The sequence below is a fragment of the Fusarium flagelliforme genome (assembly GCF_020744385.1).
Source record: "Fusarium flagelliforme strain FIESC 12 MPI-CAGE-AA-0113 chromosome Unknown B0J16scaffold_4, whole genome shotgun sequence".
In the NCBI taxonomy this organism is placed as follows: Eukaryota; Fungi; Ascomycota; class Sordariomycetes; order Hypocreales; family Nectriaceae; genus Fusarium; species Fusarium flagelliforme.
Genome location: NW_025763506.1, coordinates 4,813,245 through 4,835,428, shown reverse-complemented (window position 1 = coordinate 4,835,428; position 22,184 = coordinate 4,813,245). Strand labels below are relative to the sequence as shown.

At 43.3% G+C, this 22,184-nt stretch overlaps 7 protein-coding genes across 7 annotated transcripts; 3 read left to right on the top strand and 4 right to left on the bottom strand.

Moving 5' to 3' along the window:
* Positions 1 to 5,276: 5,276 nt before the first annotated feature.
* Positions 5,277 to 6,545, bottom strand: B0J16DRAFT_356224 (uncharacterized protein; the record flags this gene model as incomplete). Its single annotated transcript, XM_046129460.1, has 3 exons — positions 5,277 to 5,435; positions 5,536 to 6,205; positions 6,268 to 6,545. 3 exons carry the CDS (start codon positions 6,543 to 6,545, stop codon positions 5,277 to 5,279), a joined length of 1,107 nt encoding a protein of 368 aa, XP_045983823.1.
* A 1,022-nt stretch (positions 6,546 to 7,567) lies between these two features.
* On the bottom strand, positions 7,568 to 9,607 carry B0J16DRAFT_343336 (cytochrome P450). The gene is made up of 5 exons (XM_046128020.1): positions 9,214 to 9,607; positions 9,065 to 9,154; positions 8,940 to 9,009; positions 8,538 to 8,885; positions 7,568 to 8,485 (listed from the first exon to the last, which is right to left on the bottom strand). The coding sequence occupies exons 1-5, from the start codon at positions 9,247 to 9,249 to the stop codon at positions 7,575 to 7,577; spliced, it is 1,455 nt and encodes a 484-aa protein (XP_045983822.1). The 5' UTR covers positions 9,250 to 9,607; the 3' UTR covers positions 7,568 to 7,574.
* A 487-nt stretch (positions 9,608 to 10,094) lies between these two features.
* On the top strand, positions 10,095 to 11,324 carry B0J16DRAFT_372865 (uncharacterized protein; the record flags this gene model as incomplete). The annotated part of the gene is made up of 4 exons (XM_046130497.1): positions 10,095 to 10,160; positions 10,226 to 10,296; positions 10,349 to 10,745; positions 10,797 to 11,324. 4 exons carry the CDS (start codon positions 10,095 to 10,097, stop codon positions 11,322 to 11,324), a joined length of 1,062 nt encoding a protein of 353 aa, XP_045983821.1.
* A 654-nt stretch (positions 11,325 to 11,978) lies between these two features.
* B0J16DRAFT_363187 (uncharacterized protein) lies at positions 11,979 to 13,211 on the bottom strand (the record flags this gene model as incomplete). Its single annotated transcript, XM_046129851.1, has 3 exons — positions 11,979 to 12,967; positions 13,027 to 13,146; positions 13,181 to 13,211. The coding sequence occupies 3 exons, from the start codon at positions 13,209 to 13,211 to the stop codon at positions 11,979 to 11,981; spliced, it is 1,140 nt and encodes a 379-aa protein (XP_045983820.1).
* Positions 13,212 to 14,655: 1,444 nt separating this feature from the next.
* On the top strand, positions 14,656 to 16,325 carry B0J16DRAFT_363186 (uncharacterized protein; the record flags this gene model as incomplete). Its single annotated transcript, XM_046129850.1, has 4 exons — positions 14,656 to 14,724; positions 14,755 to 14,776; positions 14,826 to 15,175; positions 15,996 to 16,325. The coding sequence occupies 4 exons, from the start codon at positions 14,656 to 14,658 to the stop codon at positions 16,323 to 16,325; spliced, it is 771 nt and encodes a 256-aa protein (XP_045983819.1).
* A 2,059-nt stretch (positions 16,326 to 18,384) lies between these two features.
* On the bottom strand, positions 18,385 to 20,265 carry B0J16DRAFT_343332 (Tannase/feruloyl esterase). Its single transcript, XM_046128019.1, has one exon. It carries the CDS (start codon positions 20,154 to 20,156, stop codon positions 18,555 to 18,557), a length of 1,602 nt encoding a protein of 533 aa, XP_045983818.1. The 5' UTR covers positions 20,157 to 20,265; the 3' UTR covers positions 18,385 to 18,554.
* Positions 20,266 to 20,542: 277 nt separating this feature from the next.
* B0J16DRAFT_343331 (Alpha/Beta hydrolase protein) lies at positions 20,543 to 22,038 on the top strand. Its single transcript, XM_046128018.1, has one exon. The coding sequence runs from the start codon at positions 20,833 to 20,835 to the stop codon at positions 21,895 to 21,897; it is 1,065 nt and encodes a 354-aa protein (XP_045983817.1). The 5' UTR covers positions 20,543 to 20,832; the 3' UTR covers positions 21,898 to 22,038.
* The last annotated feature ends 146 nt before the right edge of the window (positions 22,039 to 22,184 follow it).

Below are 22,184 nucleotides of genomic sequence, written 5' to 3'. Positions count from 1 at the left end.
ACTACCGATAAGAAGTAAGGTAATAAGAAACCCTAAGAAGTATTTAGTAGTAGCTGAAAATGATCAAAGAAGCTGATTAAGAGTTCGAGGAACTTACATAAGGGAAATACAAACACCTGATGAAAAAAGACGATACACCTGAAGAATTGGAAGATACTAATAAACTAGAATACGTATGGGAAGCAGATGGACTTTACCTTGCTAGCATCTACGAAAACGAAGAAATAGGAAAAGATAAATGCTATCTGTAATGGAGCTACGGATAAGCGAAGTATAAGGACTAAAATGACTTAGACTACGAAGTGCTCTAGGAGCTACGTAAGATAACGAGCCTGACTGCCTAGTACTAAAGGTTTGGATTAAGGGGAGATGGCTAGATGCTTGGATTGATTGTGGAGCTAAAAAGAACTTTATTGACCTAAAAATAGCTATAGAGCTAGAACTACTATGGAGAAAGAAGTAACTGCCCTACCCGCTAACTAATGCAGAAGGACAACTCTTTGACTATAACGATGGTATTATAGACTAAGAGATTGATTACCTTAAGGTCTTTGTATAAGGAAAAAATCAAGGAGTTGATTTTAATATTGTACCTTTAGGAGAAGTAGATGTTCTCCTAGGAATGCTATGGCTTAGATGAGTAAACCTAAACATTGACTGGCTGACTGGCTAAATTACTATCCTAGGTAATGCGGATAGCGATGATGAGATGATTACGATGAATAACGAGAGATCTTAAACCCTAACTGAAGAGGATAGCACAGGTATGTGTGAAACAAAGCATTTACTACCTTCAAAAGGAGTAAAATATAAGTATGCGAAAGGTAGAAAACGACGAAATTAATAGATCTTAGGACTCCTCTAATACTAACTATATGATCTAGATTAATAACTACAAATACAAAAGAAACTTGAGGAAAAAAAGTAGTAGGATAGGCTTAAGAATATCCCTGAAGAATACTAAATCTATGAGAAACTCTTTTGGGAAGAACTTAAAATAAAGGTACTATAGTATAGCTGCTGGGACTACGAGATATAGCTTAAAATAGATAACTTGCTATTCTAGAAAATTTACAATCTTAATGAAAAAGAACTAAATACCCTAAGAGAATACCTGGAAACCGAATTAGCAAAAGGAAATATTAGAATCTCTACTTTACCTGTAGGGTTTCTAGTGATATTTATCCCTAAGAAGAATGGGAAACTATGACTTGTTGTAGATTATAGGAAGTTAAATGCCCTTATAATTAAGGATAGGACCCTACTTCCGCTTATTACGGAACTTAAGGATTACCTATAAGGTAAATAGATCTTTATAGCTCTAGACCTTAAGGGAGCTTACAACCTAATCTGTATTAAGGAAGGAGATAAATAGAAGATAGCTTTTAGAACCAAGTTTGGACTTTTTGAATATTTGGTTATGCCGTTTGGACTTACTAATGTACCTGTAACGTTTTAGCGGATGATTACTAATGTACTTTGATAATACTTGGATGTCTTTGTAGTTTGCTACCTGGATAATATTCTAATCTTCTTAGATAATAAGGAAGAACATAAGGAACACGTTTACAAGGTACTGAATGCCCTATAAGATGCTAACTTATTGGTTGAACTAGAGAAAAGTTACTTCTATGTGAAAGAAGTAGACTTTCTAGGATATACTATCTCGCCTGGAGAGATTAGAATGGATTGAAAGAAAATCTTGGTAATAGTGGATTGGCTAAAACCTACGACTGTTAAGGAAGTATAAAGCTTCTTAGGTTTTGCTAACTACTACTGACGATTTATTAAGGACTTTAGCAAGATAGCTAACCCTCTTACGGAGTTGACTAAGAAGGAATAACAATTTAACTGGATGATGAATACTTAGAAAGCTTTTGAGAAAATAAAAGAAGCTATCCTTAGTGAACCTGTACTGGTTATATTTGACCCTAATAAGGAAATTGAACTAGAGACTGATTTATTAGACTTTGCACTGGGAGGATAAATTGGATAATGCGATGACTAAGGGAAACTATACCCTATAGCGTTTTACTCTTATAAGTTATACGGAGTAGAGCTTAATTACCCTATTTACGACAAAGAGTTCCTAGCTATTTTTAATTGCTTTAAGGAATTTAGATACTACCTAATGGGAAGTATGTACTAAATTAAGGTCTATATGGACTACTAGAATATTACATATTTCTCTACTATGTAAGAACTTAACTGATGATAACTACGGTACGCTGAATACCTATGCGAATTTGATTTTGTAATTATATACTGCAAGGGATTAGATAACGGCAGAGTAGATGTAATTAGCAGAAGACTAGATTACGACACTGGTATAGTGAAGTTAAAAGAATAACTATTGATAAAAAACGATAAGGGAGAATTTCAATTTACATAATAGGCTTAGTTGTTAGGACTGATGCACCTAGCCCTAATACGAGAACCTCTAGTAGAAGGACTACATGAGTTCCTTAGGACGTTCCACTTACACCTACTATATGGACACTAAGGAGTAATAAAGATACTTAAATGACTCTAAGAATAAGGGTACTAGATACTAAGAAAGGAAGTTGAAATGACAATTAAGTAATGTGACCTATGTAAGAAAACCAAAGTATAATGATATAAACTATATGGAATACTATAACTACTTCTAGTGGTACAATGACTATGGGATTTAATTACAATGGACTTTATAACTAAGCTACCTCTATTAGAAGAACCCTTAACTGGAATTTTCTATGATAGTATTATGGTTATTGTAGACCGATTGACGAAATTCTTATACTACCTACCCTATAGAGAGGCAATAGACGCAGAAGAACTATTGTATATATTCTTTAGATATATAGTTAGCGTATATGGACTACTATTGGAGATCCTTTTGGATAGAGGACCTACCTTTGCAGCCAAGTTTTGGCAAGTACTTATGGCCTACCTAGGACTTAACTACTGACTTACGATAGCTTTTAGACCTTAAGTTGATGGATAAACGGAATGCATGAACCAAGTATTGGAAGTATACCTTTGCTGCTATATTAATTATGAATAAAATAATTGGGTTGAAAAGCTACTAATGGTACAGTTAGCTTATAATACTGTATACAATGAAAGCATAAAGCTTACACTAGCTTACGCTAACTTTGGATTTACACTAGATGCCTTCTATGAACCACGAGAACCTAAGGATATTAACCCTGCAGCTATACTTAAGAGTGACGACCTAAAGAACCTATATAATGAACTTTGAGATGAGCTTGAATTTGTAAGAAAACGGATGTAATGATACTATGATCCTAAAAGGATAGTAGGACTTACCTTTTCGGAGGGAGATATGGTTTATTTATCTATAAAAAACATTTAAATAAAATGACTAAACCATAAACTGGACTTTAAGTACCTTGGACCTTATAAGATTGCTAAAAAGGTATCTATGAATAATTATGAGCTGGACCTACCTATAAAAGTTAGGCTCTACTTAATCTTTTATATTTTACTTCTTAAATTAGCTACTGACACAATTTAAGTTAAAATGGGTAATAAACCTAAAGAAATCGATGGACTTAAACTTTACGAAGTAGAAGAAATTAGGGATATGTAAAAAATTAATGGATAAATAATGTATTTGGTGAAATAGAAAAACTACTTAGAAAACGAAAATACATGGGAACTACTAAAATACCTTGCTAGTGCCCAGTGACTTCTGAAGAACTTCTACTAGTAATGTTAGAAAACAAGGAAGGATTGATGAATGGTATATTATTATATACGGAGGACTAATCGATGAGATTAAGAGCCCTATGAGACTAAGCTTTGCTTACGATGTTGGACTTAAGTTGGTTAACGGCTGGAACCTTGGTTTCCTCTAAAGACCTTATACTGCGAGCAAATAACTTATTACTCTGCTCTTTGAGATGATGCTTTATTTTTTGAATACGAGCAAGGTAAGCTATAGCCTCTTTAAGAGCTTCCTTAGCCTCCTGCTTATCTTTTTCTATTTTCTTTCTTTCCTGTATATTTTGAGTAATTACTTGGAAGATGTTAGTAGTAGACCCTTTTTAGGAAAAATTTTTACCTATGAAAAGTTACGACTTTAGAGCTATTGTATACTACCTTTGCTTTAACATAATTACTACAATGATTAGACTTTTTATTCTTGGCCTTGTAAATGAGATTGCGATGAAAGTAATGAGAATAAGGTATAATGAGATTACTGTGGACTTTGATGTACTTAGTAAGAGAACTAGATTTGGATGTCTTGAAATGTTTTGACTTAGAGATATGGCCTGATATGGCGTTAGTATGATATGATGTATGATAAGATAATTATAGGTTTAAGTTGGATATATGTGGATGAAGAACTAATGGATGAGGATAAGCTAGGCCTTGGGGATAAGACCTAGAGGAGGGGAGAGATTGTGTTATGACCTAGAATGACCATTCTATACGTACCTACAATTTCCTTACGTTACTACTAATAACAGTAGGACTGAAAGCGTCTATTTTGGTCCTAACCTTGATAACTAATTAATGGTGGACCAATAAGTCTAATATTAGTCCTTACTAATCTAACTAATTAACGCTGGACTGAAACTACGTATACTGGTCTAGGACTAAAATACTAATCTTTGGTTTATAAGGATATATGTTTACTACCGTTTACTTGTGTACCTTAGCATAGTATAAATACTCTATATTCTTTAGCTTAGATAGAAACCTTTAGCTTGATAGCTATTAATAAGACTTCTTTACCTGAATACGCTTAACCTGCTCTATTTACTATTAAGAGATGTGATACTTTGCCTTGCTTAGTATAAACGCCCTGCGACTCTGCAAACATAAACCAGTATGGACTAGTTTACTTGTTTGGAACCCAACCCGTCACAGGACTCGTATAGAGAATAAACGGTACATCCACGGTTAGTGTATTGAAAAAGATCTAGCTAAGATGTTCTTGGCTAGCAATATTCATCAGTATTAAGTTGTATGAGGCTTCTTTCTTTCGATAAGGCGGATGAAAATAGTAACAATAGAAAGAGGTCAATGATATCGCTTAAAAGCCCCCCCTCTTTGTTCGCTGTCATCATCTCCGTCCAAATCTTAGAAGGTAATCTCAATGAAAGAACAGCATTGGCTAAATATACAATCTTGACTCTTGACTAGCTATATTTGTCAATCACTAATAGCCCTACATGTACACGATGGATTAGAAACTCTCAAATTCCTATCAAACATTTTTGTATCTTGAGATATTGATATTAGCTCTCTAACCTCAACACCCTTCACTCTTCGTGTATTTGCTTTATGTCATCGAGCTGAACTAAAGTAGCGATCAGGAAATTGATGCATGACTGAACTTGCTCTTCTTCTTCTTTGTCACGATATGTGCTATCGATTCTGCAGTTCAATAAAGCAGCTGTTATTTCTCGGAGTTTCGAAACCTATGTGGACGTTAGCTTGTGCTTCTTTATCACTCTCGGCTTTCCCTTGGCCAATTCTACCCAACGCCGTGACCGCCATGGTAAGATATGGGGAACCTACAGCAGCGATTCCATTTGCTTTGAGAGCGGAGATGGGTGTGGCAGTAATGATGTGGAATAATTCTTGAGCAATTCCCTTCCGGAGTTTGAGCAATTGACGCCCAATGTCGTCATTGTCTTCGGACTGAGACATATCCAACGGGTTCGTTTGGTGGAGGTGTTGATTTGGTTCCTCAATCGGTGAAATGTTGGCTGATACTGTCGCAAAGATGATACTTTGGATGAAAAAACTTGTTAGGTGTACGTTCACCCGCGGGATGGCAAAAGAACGAGTGTCTTGCTTTGTATACCCATCTTCATTGAAATGCCTCAATTCATCAGGTAATTGACTTGTGATATTCCGTAAGCCTTGTATGATATCCATGCCTTGTGCGAAAGTCAAGATGCCGTTACCATACTTTTTGGATGTTTGTTCTGGACATGGCGGTGAGAATTGGCCATAACGTGGGTTTCCGGGTAGTTTCTGGGGTCGCAATGCGATTGCGCAGAGATATATTTTGATCAGGGCAATGAACCCAGCCAGCATAGCCGTGACTCCGGAATCTTGGCTTTGTTCCAATTCATCCGGCATTGGATCGTCAACTTCAAGTAAGACAAGGAAGTCCCAGTCAATGCAAGCTGGATTATAGCTAATCCCCGTATGCGGCACTGGGTATGTGAGTCTATCGTGGCTACGAGAATTAGTTCGCTACCACCCGAGCCCCTTCTGAGCGTCTTAGCAGATATAACTTACGCCATTATGATGAAAATCATCCAAAACGCTCGTTTGCACATTTCGGACTTTACAAAGCCCAGATCAATATGTGATTCCCGTTTATACAACCTCAGTTTCCTCATGCATAAGACCGCCTCAGAGGCGTGCACCCAGCCATAGTGAGTACTGCCCGAACCATGGAGTGCCACGCTCAGTACATATGAGCATATCATGTCGTCAGGGCTGGGCTGGATGCCATCATGTAAACTTTGTGATGTCTTGCTGAGTGTAACCAAGCAGTGAGCCTTTTCCACCATGCTTCTTACAGTTTCCCCAGGATTGAATCCATAAGTTTGAAAATTTCGTGGCGACCAAGAGATGACGAGGGCCGAAATTGAGATGCAAAGTCGGTAGAAGAATGGGTCAGTTTGGTAGCGTTTATTTTGAAATTCTGTCCGAAAAAGTGGTCGATGTACGATGGGATGAAGCGGATAGATGTGTTCGAGGTAATCTGAAATTAATACCTCGAAAACTTCATTGGAGCAGAAATGTTCAGTCGTCAAACTTGCGACAAGCGATGAGGGTAGGCTTTTTGGAGAACACTGTGCATGTGTGAGTGTGGATGTTTGAGTTTCTTCGGCCTCATGACGGGAAGGATTGTGACCCTGGGCTTTAGCTTCGGCAACTCGGCTGCTCAAATATCTCAGCGTGTTATTCATATTCCGGATACCCTTTGGGTAGTATGTACCGGTTAGGGGGTCCCCGAGGCTTGCGGGTAGTCATGAATGTGCAGGGCATTCCTACTTGTACACAACGTTTGCATGTCGTCGCACGTATTTGATCAAAGACACACCATTGGAACGTTAGTTATCGAACGCCCCAGACCAGTCCTGGAGAGGCATGTATGTATGTGCGTACCTGTAATTTGCGGCTGCGGCAAAGATCGCAAGCCCGCCTGGCAATGGGCTTGCCCTTTCTTGAGCTTTCTCCTGGAGACATGATGATGTGTCAAGAGTATCTTCCAACGCGGTCTGCGGCTAATTTCCTGACACGGCTAAGTGGATGCGATGGCCGTTGACCCCAGAAATGTTTGCTAGCTTTCGATTCGTTCATTTGTCATGCGTCATCCACTTTTCATATAATTAGCGAGACGCCGGCTTTCCTACGATCTGCTTCCGATTGGGATGGAAGATTTGCTGCTTCGTATTGGAGCCCTGCAAGTGGTCAAGGAGCTGAAACGCAATTGATCAAAAGTCCACGCTTCTTTGCACTCAAAGTGACCTACCTAATTCTATGATGAGGGTACTAAGCGCAATCTGATGTGTTTTATTATATTGACTGCAAACCTAATTGTGAGGATGGAAACGGACCATCAAGCGAGGTTTTTTCCATAACAAATATAAACTTGAATCCTTGAACAAATCAACGTCCTTGTTCACTAATTCCCAGTCGAAATGAAATACCATCTTGGCAATGATAAGCCTCATTTCAAGATATGCCAGGTTGATGCCCAAGCAAGCTCTGGGGCCAAGAGAAAAGGGTTGGCTAGCCTGCTTTGTATCTCCAAAACCTTCATCAATCCAGCGCTCTGGTATAAAAGAGTAAGGATCCTTCCAGTATCGTCTATCATGTTTGGTAGTCCAGTGATCTACACTAACAGTGACGCCTGGAGGAACGTAGTGGCCGTCTATTACAGCACCGGGCGAAACACGGGGAAGACCGAAAGGCGCAGGCGGAAAGATCCGAAGTCCTTCTTCAATAACTGCAGAGAGGTACTTCAAGTCTGCGGTGGCGTCTCCTGTGATCTCGGAGTCTGATTGAAACCTCAAGCGGACTTCGTTGGAAAGAGCTTCCAAAGCAGATGGATTTGACAGTAAGCAAAAGACGATTCCGGTGAGACATGAAGCTGTGGTTTCCGACCCAGCCACAATGAGCGTATTGGCTTGCTGGTAAAGCTCAGGCTCGGGAACTGTATTACCACCTTTGCGCAACAGAGAGGCGAAGAAATCCCCACGGTCCTCGGAGTTGGGCATTTCGAGTCGCTTCAGCATCTTCTCGCGAGTCAATGCGGTGTGTTTTCGATACATCGCACTCGCATCTTTTGGAACAACGAATGGTAGATGCAGATTGACGAGGGGAACGCGCTTTCTCAACCCTGAGAGCATCATGGTATAAGTCGCATCAATAATTAGTGATACCCAGAAGTGCGTTTTCCCTTCAGCAACAGCACCAAACGACTCTCCAAATGCAAGGTCACCTAGAACACAAGAATTAGAGTATGAAGAAAAGCCAGATTTTTGGAGCAGTACCGATGATGTCGAACGTCAACCAATTGAGTGCCTCCTCAATGTTGATACCCTCTCCCTCAGAACTTCCAAGCTTACGCAATTGTCCCAAGAACAGATCCAAATAACCATGAATGAGTGCTTCTTGACTGCGTAGCGATTTGGCGCTGAATGCATGGGAAAGGTACTTCCTTTGTCGCGAGTGTTCCTTGGGGTCTCTGACACTCACTATACCAGGATGATCTCCTACTGTCTCGTACCAAGTACTCTTGAGGAACTTCTTTTTACCCTTGAGCGCATGTCCGTAGATATCGTGATATGCCTGCACAGTAGCGAAGGAAAGCTCGTTAGGGGCAATGCGCACCACATCACCTCGAACAGGAAGTCAGGATAAGCCCTACGTCACCGAAAGGGAGGATAACATACCATATTTACGATGCGTTTCTTCCATGATGAACGGATATCGACCAGAGGTCCATTTTATGGCGTACCAGATCTGAAGGTATTAAGCTCAGCATGAGGATTGCGTAAAGTATACCACAATAGCTTACGTCGGAAACAGCTGCCAATCTAGGACCCGGAAACTTAGCAAGCGGATGGAGTAGAAGGCGGTATACAATGTTGAGAAGCCATGCTGAAAGCTGGAGTGAACGCGACGTTAGCAATTAACTTGAGATCTTTCCTCTGATACACAACTCACCAAAAGGCCACCGAGTACGATCAAGCTGGCCGTCATAGTTGCTAACGTGAAGCCGCAGCCTGCCTTGGTTCTTACGAAGGTGAGTAGGCTTAGTTGTGACTAGAAGTTGTTAGAAATAAAAGACTCGGATTTCACTCTGTTGTGGCTGCCTTTTATCTTCCGGGCCAGTTGACCACAACATGCGCGTGCAGCATAAAGAGGTCCATGCATTGGCCTCCTTTTTTACCAGGAGAAGATCAGCGCATCCATCGACAAGCATCATAATGCATAATTATGTAGGTAATATTGTGGGCGAAGACATCGGGCCGTGGCGGTGCTTTTGTTCGACCTGTTGGATAGACATGAGGTTGGTACTATACATCTTTTGCAGTGGATACTTAAAACTGGACAAGAATATTATGGAGAGAATTATCCAGGGTCTATGTAGTATTGCTTATGGATCATATGTGTACTGTATCAATGTTGTTACCTCTACTGTGAGGAGATTCTCCGATAATAGTCCGCTAGCCCAAGCTCAACCCTGTTATATGCGACCGGGGTATTCTCCGACTTTAGTCCGCATACTATTCTCATTCCAGTCTAAACCTCTGAGTTAGTTCAGGCCATCAAGGATTCTCCGATATTAGGCCTTCCTTCTAATCGCATTGATTGATCAGATTGGGTTCCTGTCGACAAATCGACGGTCATGGAACACAATTCGGAGCCGACAACATCCCGCATACCCGTTGTTAGAACTGATTATAAACAGATATCTTGAAACGAAATATACATGGCTATACTACACTTCAATCTCATCTCGATTCGCTTCAACATAGTTCTCTTGTGCAACCTCCTTCTAGACAACTTGAGACTTTTTATCGGCCAAATCTGCTCTACGAGAAATGCCTGGGCTTACTTTGTCGTGGGCTCCTCCCTTGTATCCACCTACTACCATAGAGAATGATGGGGTGAGTCCTTTAGTTGGCCGACCTTGTCATGAGAGTTGTTGTTCCAACTAACTAACATCTAAAAGACATTCGTGAATAGATACGACGCTCGAAAGACTTTGGCATATGTTACGACAGATACCAATAACGTGAACAAGTAAGTGGCCTTCCTATCATGAAACACATCCTGCCCTAACAAGACTTCGTAGTGTCTTCATGCTCTATTGGATCACAACAAAGGAGGGACTCAAATATCACTTGACAAGCAACGCAGGACTACGTGGAGACAAACTTCTTGGAACATTCATTTCCTTGAATGACCTGCAGGACAACACATCGCGCGGAGCTTCGATTATTCATCCTGGCTCTGGAAATCCTGATCGCTTGGAGTTGAAGAGCGCCACGCAAAACATCACCAGCCCCGAAGAGGGTGACCAATGGACTAACACCCACCTTGAGCTTGATTTTGTCGGAATCAAACTCGACGTTATCTTACAACCCACTGGTGGCAACTTTTACTACGGAGGCGGCGGTGGCGTTCAGCTCGTCAATCGAGGACCAGACCCTGACGGCTCTACTTCCCTTCCGGGGTGGTCTTGGTATTGGGTGAGTAGGATGTTGATTTCTATTGGACTGGATTATTAACATGGTATCTAGGCCAACCCTACAACACGTCTTCATGGACATCTTGAAATCGATGGCAACCAACACGAGATCGATTCCGAACAGTCATACGCCTTGTTCGAAAGACAGTGGGGCAACTTCCATATTGGAAAAGGTTACTTTGCCCTTTGGTTCTACCTGGAGACGGGCGAAGTTCTCATCTCCTGGTTTATGGAACCAAACCTTGACGGCGAGTCAAAAATCGCATTCGCTTCTGTTTGGCACCCTAACGGCCGACATGAAATGCTACCTGTCGGACCCAAGAGCCGGGCTTCTGATATTGAAGCCAGCCCCGAAACCGGCTTGAAGTACTTTAACAAGTTCTTTTTGGATTTGCCGGCGCGAGATGCCTCCTTCACGTTCACCAAGTGGGTTCGTAACGGTGAATTAATCCCGGGCCTTCCGGAGCAGCGGGATAAATACATCACAATCTCTGAGTCGTATGGTGAAGGAATTGGCTTTTGGGATGATAAGGAGGTACGATTCCATGGCCATGTTGAACAATTGTCTACTTTGAAATGAGATTCTTCTAGACTTATTTCAAGCTGAGACCTCCTTCTTGGGACAATAAATAGATGAGCCTTTAAGAGTAGTGTAGATTAGACGCTCACTTATATAGCTGACTCAAATTCTGAATCTCCGTCATAGCTCGAATTCTCTCCTAGTATTGAACTAATATAAATCTGTATAGATTGTACTGTATTGAAAAGTTACTTGACGAACTCGGCATCCAATACCTTTGGATTGACTCACTCTGCATCATCCAAGATAACCCGAACGATCGAGAAACCGAAATAGGCAAGATGGATGAGGTCTATACAAATGCTTGGCTGACTGTTGCGGCATGGGATACTTGACTTATATTTGCTATTAACGATTAATAGAAGACAGATATATTGTAAGCGTTTGAGTTAATAAGAGATTAGTTACTTGAACCTATAGATCTAGTCTCTGCTAGGTAACTCTATGTCACCTATTAAGGTAAGTAAGATCGGTGTTACTCTTATTGCTCTATTAATACCTAGAGTCAAGCCTCTTCCTAACAGGTTTATCTTTTAAATATTATTTACAACGCTACATTACAAGCAAACTATACAATGTGCTCAGGGTCTCGAAAACGGTCGGGGGACTGGCTATTGAATTAATACATGGCGACCTATCAGTGGTATAGGTTTCCTAGGCAGCAACGCACCACAGAAATTGAGGGCTGTTGGGAAACTCTACCTCTAGCAAATCGGGGTACCTGATACTTGAGTTGTATTCTTGGTGTATGTTGGCTTCCAGAAACGCTAGCAACTGAGACAAGTCTGCTTTGCTTGCTTCATCTGAGTATGTCTCTGAATCAAGATGGTCAAATAGACCATTGTACCGAGCAAGCATGACAGAAGTCCATTGAGATTCGGGTAAGGACGTTTTAATACCTACTTTAGCAACCAGAGGTACTAGATCTCGCGTTGCTTGCATGCCGGTGCCCTGTAGTATGCCCGAGTCAGTGATCGAGGTACTACATGAGACGCTCAACCAGGGGTGCAGAACTTGTAGAGCGCAGTCCCAGAGGCCGTCAGCGGCATCAAAGTCGCCATGTAACAACTCGAAAATGGCAAGTAATAGAGTCATGTAAAGTATCCATTTATGGGATGCTTTGTGTGGACTTTGCATACGACTGCTGAAGTCCATGAGGGCCGTGTTATAGAACTGCAGGGAGATTTGTTGACGTGAATTAATGGCAGCCTGTGATGTCTCGGGTCGGCTCAAAAGATATCTATCATAGAGAAAGGCTCCGATGGCAAAGATAGCATTACGGATACACTTGTCTTGTATAGACTCGTGAAGAACGACGCTTGCAAAAAGCTTGGAATAATAGAAAATACCATTACTCTGGCTTGCATTATGATAGAACTGTTCACAGTACACCATGGTGTGATCCAGTGCCGGGGGCTGTATCGTGCTAGCCATGCTAAGCTCGGGGCATCCACCTGAGTGCGCCAATTGGATGGTCGAGCTGTTTGAAGAGGTTTCAGGCGACGAGACTTCGTCACTGCTCTCAGGAATACCCCTGCTACTGGTAACGCCATCAGAAGTGAGACTGCCTTCTGTGGAATAACCGGCATAACCATCGCAGTCAAACCCGCCCGTGGCGCATCGCGTACATATTGGTTTGGCCTCTATTATTCCGAAAGTTAGTGGGCCGTCCCCCCAAAGGTGCGTTAGCATCTTCTCTCACCATCGCATTTGACCTTCCGAATTTTACAGGTTCCACAACCAGATCTTGATTTGGGGTTTCCTTTCCGTTCCTTTCCGTTCCCAGCGGCGCGTCCTCTTCTTGGCCTTGGGAGGGAGAATCCTCGATCTTTCGACTGCCGGCTTTAGATTGACACCTTCCTGACGAAGTGGAATGATTGGTCTCATGTCGAATATCTAAGAACTGAGCGCTCCAATCAACAATATTCAAAAGTCAGTAGAATTTTGTGTTTCTCGGACCCTGAGAATTTTATATCAACCTCTCGAGGCCTGACCCATCAGACTTACAATTCCATGTCAAAGTGACAGGGGTGCCACTGAGCCACCATGTCGCTAAATGCTAGATGTGATTGGTACGGGAACAGCTTACGATCTTCCTCGGCTTCAGAAGCTAGGCCAAAAGTAGTAATCGTATCACTCAACCAATTATATAACTTGGCGATGCGGAGACACCGATTTATCAGCTATTCTCTCGGCGGCCGCCTGACTTGGCACAATGGACTCTTTGCTTTGTTTTACACTCTTGTTTAACTTCCATCTCCATTCAAAACCAGCATCCCCAAAGTCCCAGTAGGGCTGAGACAATTTTCCGAACCAGCCGCTTCCATGTCCCTTTGTCCTTGTCCCTGTTACTTTGGCCTGCTGCCGGGACTCAGCTGAATCCGATCCTCCAACAAGATGATACCATTTACGGCGCTTACTAACTCATTGTCCAAGGAGATTCTCTCCGGTATGCCGAAGGGCAATACCGTACCAGAGAGGCGCAGTGCATATACTGTAGTAAGCGGCCACTGCTCCCTGCCTTATTACCCCATAACTCAACTAGAACGGCCTCAAGACGTTTGATGAATCTCAAAAACCTGATTTGGACAGGATATGGCGACATTGCAGTAGGGTAGAAGTACATTTGGGCCGTCGAATTTTGGGATAACGCTTACTCTTGTCTGTTTGTCTAATACCAGCAAGCTGGTTGCGGTAGTTCTGGCTACAACAGATGATATGGGTCGTGGTTGAGCTTGAAGAGATGGAAATAACAGAATATACATACATTAAATGTTTAATTGAGGTATGTATAAACTATTTTCAATGTGCTATGTCTTCTAGACTTCCTACACCGTGGCTATATTATTATATCATTGAGTACGGAGGGGCTAGACACCGTCATGGTCCCAGTCCAGTATTTGTTAATACGAGGAAGATTATTTAACTGGTTCCCAGTATTCGTAGCGGGTATAGTCACCCTCATAAAGAAAGGCTGGCATGGCTGAGCGTAAATACTGCAGAAGCACAAAGGTAGTCTCTGCCTGTTAAACGGTTCTTCCGCTGAATTACACATGTAATTTTATCATAGCCACATAGGGGCTATGCTCGGCATGAGCGACTGATAGTGCCACTACATCCTAAGGCGATGACCAACTGTCTTGCGCAGCCCACTTAAACATTCAGAAGCATATGTCATACAAATACTCATCATCGTCCCTCATGAAATACTTGCCTTTCAACCCAAAAAGGACATTTTTATCCTCGCATATTCTTCCCAACTAGCCTTTCTACCTGCCCTCATCACAGCACCTCGATGAAGATGGTATCAGATACGCCGAGTAGCGAAACCATGGAAAATGACGCTGACAATGACTCGTCTGTTATTCGTCAAGTCTCACCTGAGATCACCACTATTTCTGTCCCTTTCATCTAATATGGTGTCCTCAAGACGGGTGGGCGTGCCACTATTGGTCAGTATGCTAGGTAGCTTTATATTGGATATTGCTGATCTGAAGTTAGTTCGGCTCGAGTCCGGAGCTTTAGTGGTGATTTCCCCTGTGGCTCTGACGGCATCTTCTCGTCAAGCCATTGCATCAATCGACGGCGATGTCAAGTATATCATTGCCCCAAATCTGGAGCATTACCGCCATATCGGCGCTTGGAAAGCTGAATTTCCTGGTGCTTATCTAATTGTTCCGCAAGGCCTCCCCGAAAAATGGAGGACAAAGCCAGCTCTGGGAGATTTACGTTTTGATGCCGTTATAGCTGGGCCTGAAACTATCTCCCCAGAGTTTGATAAGGAGTTTTCTTTCGAGTATGTGGATGCTATAGCTTCCCATGAGATAATCCTGTTACACAAGCCGCAAAGTGTGCATTATATTGTGAAGTGCCTAAACGCCTAGCTACTAACCGAATTTTCCCCTTCTAACGCTAGCTAAAAAACACAAAATAACTCCTTTATCCCTTATTTATCCTCTAGGGTAATCTAGAAATTTAGTACTTCTAATAGCCTATAAGGGTTATTCCTTCTAAAGGGTTCCTTAGACCCTTGCTTAGCAGTAACTGTATACTTCCTTGCTAGGTCTAGGTTATAGGCTTATAGATTACTACTGCGTATAACTGTATAGGTAAAATAGAAGATCCTTACGTAGACCTTTAAGTTAGGGTTATTATCTAACTTATATAGGGTATTAAAAGAGGGATAATTTCTTAGGTACCTCTTCTTATTATAGTTAAGGCTATTAAGGGGTATAGATATCCCTTAGATAAGGTTAATTGTATTACTATTGTAACTGGGGCTACCTATCTTAGCTATAAGCTAAGGATTAAAAGGTATTATGTAATGCAGTTAGTAGGGCTTATTCTTTTTAGTATCCTAGTAGTCTAACTAACTTAGTTACTAAGGAGGTATAGCTATTATCTATGTTAGGTCTCTGCTTCTAACTATCCCTAGGGACTTATTAACCTTATTAATAAGGTACGGCTGTGGTGTATCTTGTGGATGTGGGTGGAAGGAAGAGGAAAAAAGCCGGATAGAAGCAAGGAAGGCATTTATGCTGTGCCTAAACCTTATGTTTAGGCAGGGCAAAAAAAAAAAAAAAAGGTCATGTGTGGGCAAAGGAGTCATGATGCCCTTTGAAAAGTGTAAATATTACCGAAAACCTTGAGCTTATCTGATCGTTACACAAGCCGACATCGACTCTAATTGAAGCGGACTTCCTTTTCAACATACCCGCGAAGGAACAGTTCTCCAAGACCAATATCTCGGCTACATCTGGTTTTATAAACAATTTGATTACTGCGCGAGTGTTCTCGGCAGAACCTCCGTCTATATGGCAGAAAAGGCTGGGGTGGTATGTACTAGGTGCCAATGATCGATCCAACTTCAAAGCCTCAGTGCAAAGAATCTACGAGTGGGATTTTGACCGTATCATTCCTTGCCACGGTGACGTGATGGAAACTGGGGTAAAACAAGTCTTCGCAGCAATCTTTGAGTGGTATCTCATTGGGAAGAATTAAGCTAACCCGGGCTTATTGACAAGGGATGATTCCCAGGGGTTTCCTGGCTGTTTAATGATGTAGTGCATTTTAGTCCCGTCAACATAACCAAAGTCGAATATAAGATTTCTCCGAGAGATTTCAAAATGTGTGCTCTGCGTGGGATACTGGCAGGCCATGTAGTTTTCACGTCTAACGAATCCTAACTTATCATCGCTCAGTTAACCATACGGGAACTTACACGCAATTCTGGACTTAACCTTCTAGCCTTGTACAGCACTGTAAGCAACATAGCTCAGGGATTAAACTTGGTAAATGACGACTTCCTTGCCGTGTAGAAGGCCGATGCATCAGGTAAAACTAAGGGGGATCTGTAGCCAAAGTACCACCGCTGCAGCTTACTGTTTGTGGGTGCACTCTTTGGAATCATTATCCACTAATCGCAAATGACAGCGGATCTTGAAAAGCGAGGGCACGGACTGTGCAGTCAGATGCAAGCGGCCGCCCTAGATCGAGCTCTGATTGGCTTACATTTACGATTACTACTTGAGGCTTAGTCTTGAAGACCATAGAACTAGCGACAACATGGCTGAGCCCGTCAACACACGAAATTTGGAGCCAGCTTTGGAATCATTTGCTAACCTCCAGGTCCCGGAACTTTCTGCTTGTTTATTATCAAGCAACTGCCGGTATGCGGAAACAGGGTAGTACTCGTTTCACTGTAGTCCATATCAATCTACGCCTATACAGTACTAGCCCTGAAGTCCATGAACCACACGATTAACCGTTTTCGGCGCTATTTTTCGGCCTGTCGGATTTTAGGCCTGAGTGACAGGTCTGGACAGGTTGGTTGTAGAGCAAACCCTGACTAGTATGGCAGAGCTACGTAAATTCTGATTTCTGAAATTACCTGAAGACAGCCGCCGACAGTGTTATACCATCTTCAGCGTGAGATTGAGCCTCGGGGTCATGTGTGGCCCATCACATTTTTAAGACGGACCCTCAACAACTTGATCTCCACTATTGCAGTCAGATTGCGCATTGGGTTGGCCTTTCAGGGCTAATAACAATTCCGATATCGTCAGAGTGCCTGTCAGCTGAACCTTCGACACGGGCTAGCCAGCATATCAAATAACAAGAGCAAGGATATGACAGTTTTGCTGTTGCCTAGTTGTGACCGACTTATTTTCATGCGCTAAATGGCGGATTTGTTTGATAGTGGAATAAGCGGTCTTTAGAATACGAGCCCTAATGTTTGATTGGTTGGCCCTCTGTTAGTCCGCATGATTGACGCAGGTAAGCTACATTTCTGGTACTTCTAGGCATCGCTGCTCAGGTCGATGTTACGGCTAAACCTTTCCAACATCCATACTCACGCATGACTGTGTGTAGCCTCTGGACTTGAACCTTCATTGGCATTAGGTTCATAGCTGTGATATTTGTCGTTGTGTTGATTTAACCTGTACGCGTTGAGAGGCGTGACTTTCAAAAGACTTCGCTATTCCAACATCCATGCATCGTTTGTAGTCTATGTTGTATAAGAACTGGAAGCATACGGAAGTATTCAGCTAACCAACCTGCATCTTGTCAATAAAAACATCCGTTCGTCTTATCTTCAGCATGCAGCTTACAAGTCTGCCCTTGTTGGCCCTCTTTACGGGCCCTGCCTTTGCAGCTCAATGCCTTGGACCTAAACAGAACGGTACCGCTACAGAGCGTATTCAAAGCGCTATCCGCATCGAGATTTGTCCATGGTAACCATGGTTCTATATCTTTTCCTACCATTCCTAAAACCCATTCCAATAGACCTTTTCATATCTGCTCTAGAACGTAAGCTACTAAGTGGACTGGTGCTGAGCTGATCGTCCCCCGGGCGCTCAACCGCTCCAGTCTTCTATAAATACTAGTTCACGCCAGACGATTAACCTAGCCGCCGCCCAGATTTGCTTCAAGGTTTCAAATATAGGTGAGAACTAACGCTTCATTGCATTGTGTAGGGTTATAGATAGTATGCTTCTTCTAAGAGCACTCGATACTTGACGACGAAGAATCTACCGAGTTCCTCTGCAAATAAGATTAGGCAATCTATTAGTTCATGTGTATGGATAATAAATATACAAATATGGGTTGCGTCTGTAAATTGATGAGACGATAGCGTAAAAGATAGCAAAGAACAAGTCTTTACCCCGTCAAAACAGCATCATGACTCCAGCACCCACACAATTGCCATCGGTACAGATAAGAACAGCGCTACTTAGCAACACAATGATAGCTACCCGCCTGAGAAGGATCTCCCTTACCATCAAACCGAGCTACAAAAGGATAGTGGCAAACCTTGCGAGTAAACTGCTTCTGTGCAGTAGGAGGTGTTTGAGCAGGAAGCTGTTTTGGAGCCATCCCATTCTCTACCCAATTCACTAGAGCGCTGAAAGGGTCGACAAGAGCAGCTCCATGATGGTTGTTGTACCCACAGTGATCCACGCCTGGGACTAGGAATAGCCTTAGAAATTCGTCGACTGGAGAATACTTCCCGTGGATAGCGAGGTGAGATTTGACGTCGTTGACGTAGTGGATACTATCTTGAGGGTAGATCAAATCATCTTCCAGTCCGTGCCATATCAATAGCTTTCCTCCAGATTGTTCGAAGTGACGCAGGTCAGGATCAGCAGAGTCCATGATATGGGTGAACTTGTCACGAGACTCAAGGAACAAAGACTCAAAAGTCTTAGAATCTAGGTGCGTGGTATCAAAGGCCGGGTTCGCTTTGACAAAGTACCGAGCCCAGCCATCGGCAACAAAGAAAGGCGCAGCGGTCAAGGTTCCATTGACATCTTGTGTGTTTGCCAACGAGTTAAGAGATGCACCTCTCAACATTCCATACCAGAGTCTTTTGCCCTCAGCAGTGACTGGGCCTGACCATATACGACTCACGACGGTGGCGGCCTCTCGCGAAATAGCGACAAGGCCCTCGTCGCATTGCACTTTCTGACCAACAAGCTTGAATGGGTCAAAATGGCACTTGAGGGGCTCTGTGATAACCCCATCCTTGACGCCATCATCTTGATCACAAGCCTTGATTGAAGCATTCACGAACGCTTCTCTCTCACACGCCGAGAGGTAGTAGCCACTTTCCTTCATAACAACCGGTGACCATAGCTGGGCAATAGTATATTCAGTCCAGTATATCGCGGGGGCGCCGGACAGAATGCCGTCGAAATCGTCTGGGTAGCGCTGGGCTGCAGCCAGGCCTTGTCTTCCGCCAGTAGAGCAACCATTAAAGTACGCGTGCTTGACGGATTTGTGGTAGAAGGATCGGGCCACAGCCTTGCCGACAACAGCCATATCATGGACTGAGCGGCCCGCGAAGTTGGCTAGCAAGCCGGTATTGACAGTTCCGTCAGGCTTCAATGCCCATGGCGATGGGTCCAAGGGAGTTCCAGTAAGTCCTGCGTCAGTTGATGAGGCAGCATAGCCCTGGGCAGCTGGAAGTGCCAGATCCGGGGTGCCTAATCCAGCAGCCCAGGCCCCGCCACCAACAGCGAGAAACCTCGAGTTCCATCCATCGAGAGGTAGCCAAGTCTGAATATGAACGAGATCATTTTCGCCTTGATGGGTCAGAGTAACATTGACTTCGCAAATATTGAGATTATGGACATCTTGAAGGAGGTTTGGGGGGGCAGCAGTGACTGATCTATCATGATAGGCTCGGCTAGTGATAGACTTGATGGTAGCTCCTGGGATATGTAGTGCTGTAAAGCCCCCGCACTCTTGTCGAGAGCTGGGAGCCGCTTGCACGGGAATAGCCCAAAGAGCGGAAAAGACAAGAGCTACCAGGGAAAGATTGGTAGACATGATGATGATACTGAGAGTGGCGATGGGCAAATTGGTTGGCAAAATTTTACTAAAGGGCAACCCAAGCTTTTATAATCTAAACGAGCTCAACCCTGTCGACATAATATGGCTTGTGCTGGCAAGTGATGAACTGCTTCAACGGTGTAAGACATGTGTAATGAGCGGGTGGCATATCCGCGCCCTGCTTATCAAATTCATCCGTTGAATGAGTTGAATTGAGCTGACTTTCAGTCATTTAACGATGTGGAATCTTTTTTGTTAGCCCATCTTTCTTTGCCATAGCCCCAAAGGTGTCAGCACAGCCTCGATCGCATCGTCGCACCAATCAAAGCCACTTGCTCGTATATGGCAGCATCAAAACAGCGCGATTAATAACGGATGATAACCCAATATATGCAGCTTTTTACACTTTCTGTCACTCAGCCGCGTTGGTCAGCATTTAATCCCGGAGTTAGTAGCTAAATTCCATCCTACGAAACTTGGATTCGAGTTTCGATTAACGTTGCGGCTAATTAATTCCATTGCGAGGCCACCCTCAAGATGACGATCTGCAGAGCCTGTGAGTTGTCTTTTTGGGATGTAGAGACTTCTTATATATAGCCGCTATACGTTTATCAATGCTTCCTCCTTGTCGTAAACTCAAGCAGAGTCATCCAGCCTCCATCGTCTGTCCAACATGCTATCTTCACATCTAATTGCACTGGCTCTCTTTGTCCTTAAAGCCACATGCAAACCTCTCTCGGCTCATACTGACAGGTCTGACCTGACCATGTCTCTTGATGCGAATCTTCTATCACATAAAACTACCCCACGTCAATCGCCTTCTCTCCCTGAGCCTCGTCTCGAACCTCTACGTTATATTAACACAACGCGTCTTCAAGTCGCGTACTATGAGGACGGGCCGGCAGACGGGAAGGTTATTCTGCTGTTCCATGGCTGGCCTTACGATATCCACAGCTATACCGATGTAGCTCCAGCCCTAGTCAAGCAGGGCTATAGGGTCATTGTCCCTTATCTTCGTGGGAACGGCCCTACGACGTTTCTCAAGGCCGATACCTTTCGGTCAGGTGAACAAGCTGCACTTGGATACGACATCATCGAGCTTCTTGATGCTCTTGAAATTCCATCCGCTATCTTTGCTGGCTATGATTGGGGCGGTCGCGGTGCTTGCGTCGCTGCTGCGTTATGGCCTGACCGGTGCGATGGCCTCGTTTCTGTGAACAGTTACTTGATTCAGGATCTTTCCAAGGCTTGGATTCCTCTTGCTGCTCCTATTGAGGCGGGTTTCTGGTACTTCTATTATTTCCTCACGCCGCGAGGCGAATCAGCCCTGGCACAACATCCTAAGGATATTGCACGTATTGTTTGGAACAAGAATTCTCCCAAGTGGAACTACACAGAAGCCGATCTGGACCGCGCCGCAGAAACATTTGTCAATCCCGACTATGTGTCAATCGTCACGCATGTTTATCGACACAGACTACTATATGCTCCAGGAGACCCGGATTATGCAGCATTCGAGAAGACTTTGCTGTCACAGCCTTCCATCACTGTTCCTACTGTCACTCTCGATGGATTGGCGGACGGCAACTTTCCTCCCACCAATGGCTCATCTAGCAGCCAATACTTCACCGGTCCTCGGGTTCATCACCAGGTGGTAGATGCAGGCCATAACCTCCCTCAGGAAAAGCCACAGGCTTTCATCGATGCTATTTTCGAGGTCATCAGTCTAAACAAATGAGTCGTAGCCAGGAAGCAAAAGTCATTCAGCGATTAGGCCTACATTAGTAAATAGGGGAGAGTTGAGTGTACTTATACATGGACAAAACGTCTTGTGTCCAGTCTCTTGATAGTTATAGCCCGCTCCGGTCGTGGCAGTCGCTCGAATATACTAGTGTATCCTAACTCTCCACTCGTATGGAAGAGGCCTTATATAGTATCGTGACGAGACTTCCATGTCATCGCGTTGCCTCGGTCCGGAACTGTCTCGAGCATAAGATTTTCAACATTCGCGGTGATCATAGCCAC

Coding starts and splice junctions, on each gene's coding strand:
- B0J16DRAFT_343336 (XM_046128020.1), bottom strand. CDS start 9,249: ATGACGGCCAGCTTGATCGTACTCGGTGGCCTTTTG. Junction 9,155..9,213: donor TCGTACTCGGTGGCCTTTTG/GTGAGTTGTGTA, acceptor CGTTCACTCCAG/CTTTCAGCATGGCTTCTCAA. Junction 9,010..9,064: donor GATTGGCAGCTGTTTCCGAC/GTAAGCTATTGT, acceptor TAATACCTTCAG/ATCTGGTACGCCATAAAATG.
- B0J16DRAFT_343332 (XM_046128019.1), bottom strand. CDS start 20,156: ATGTCTACCAATCTTTCCCTGGTAGCTCTTGTCTTTTCCGCTCTTTGG.
- B0J16DRAFT_343331 (XM_046128018.1), top strand. CDS start 20,833: ATGCTATCTTCACATCTAATTGCACTGGCTCTCTTTGTCCTTAAAGCC.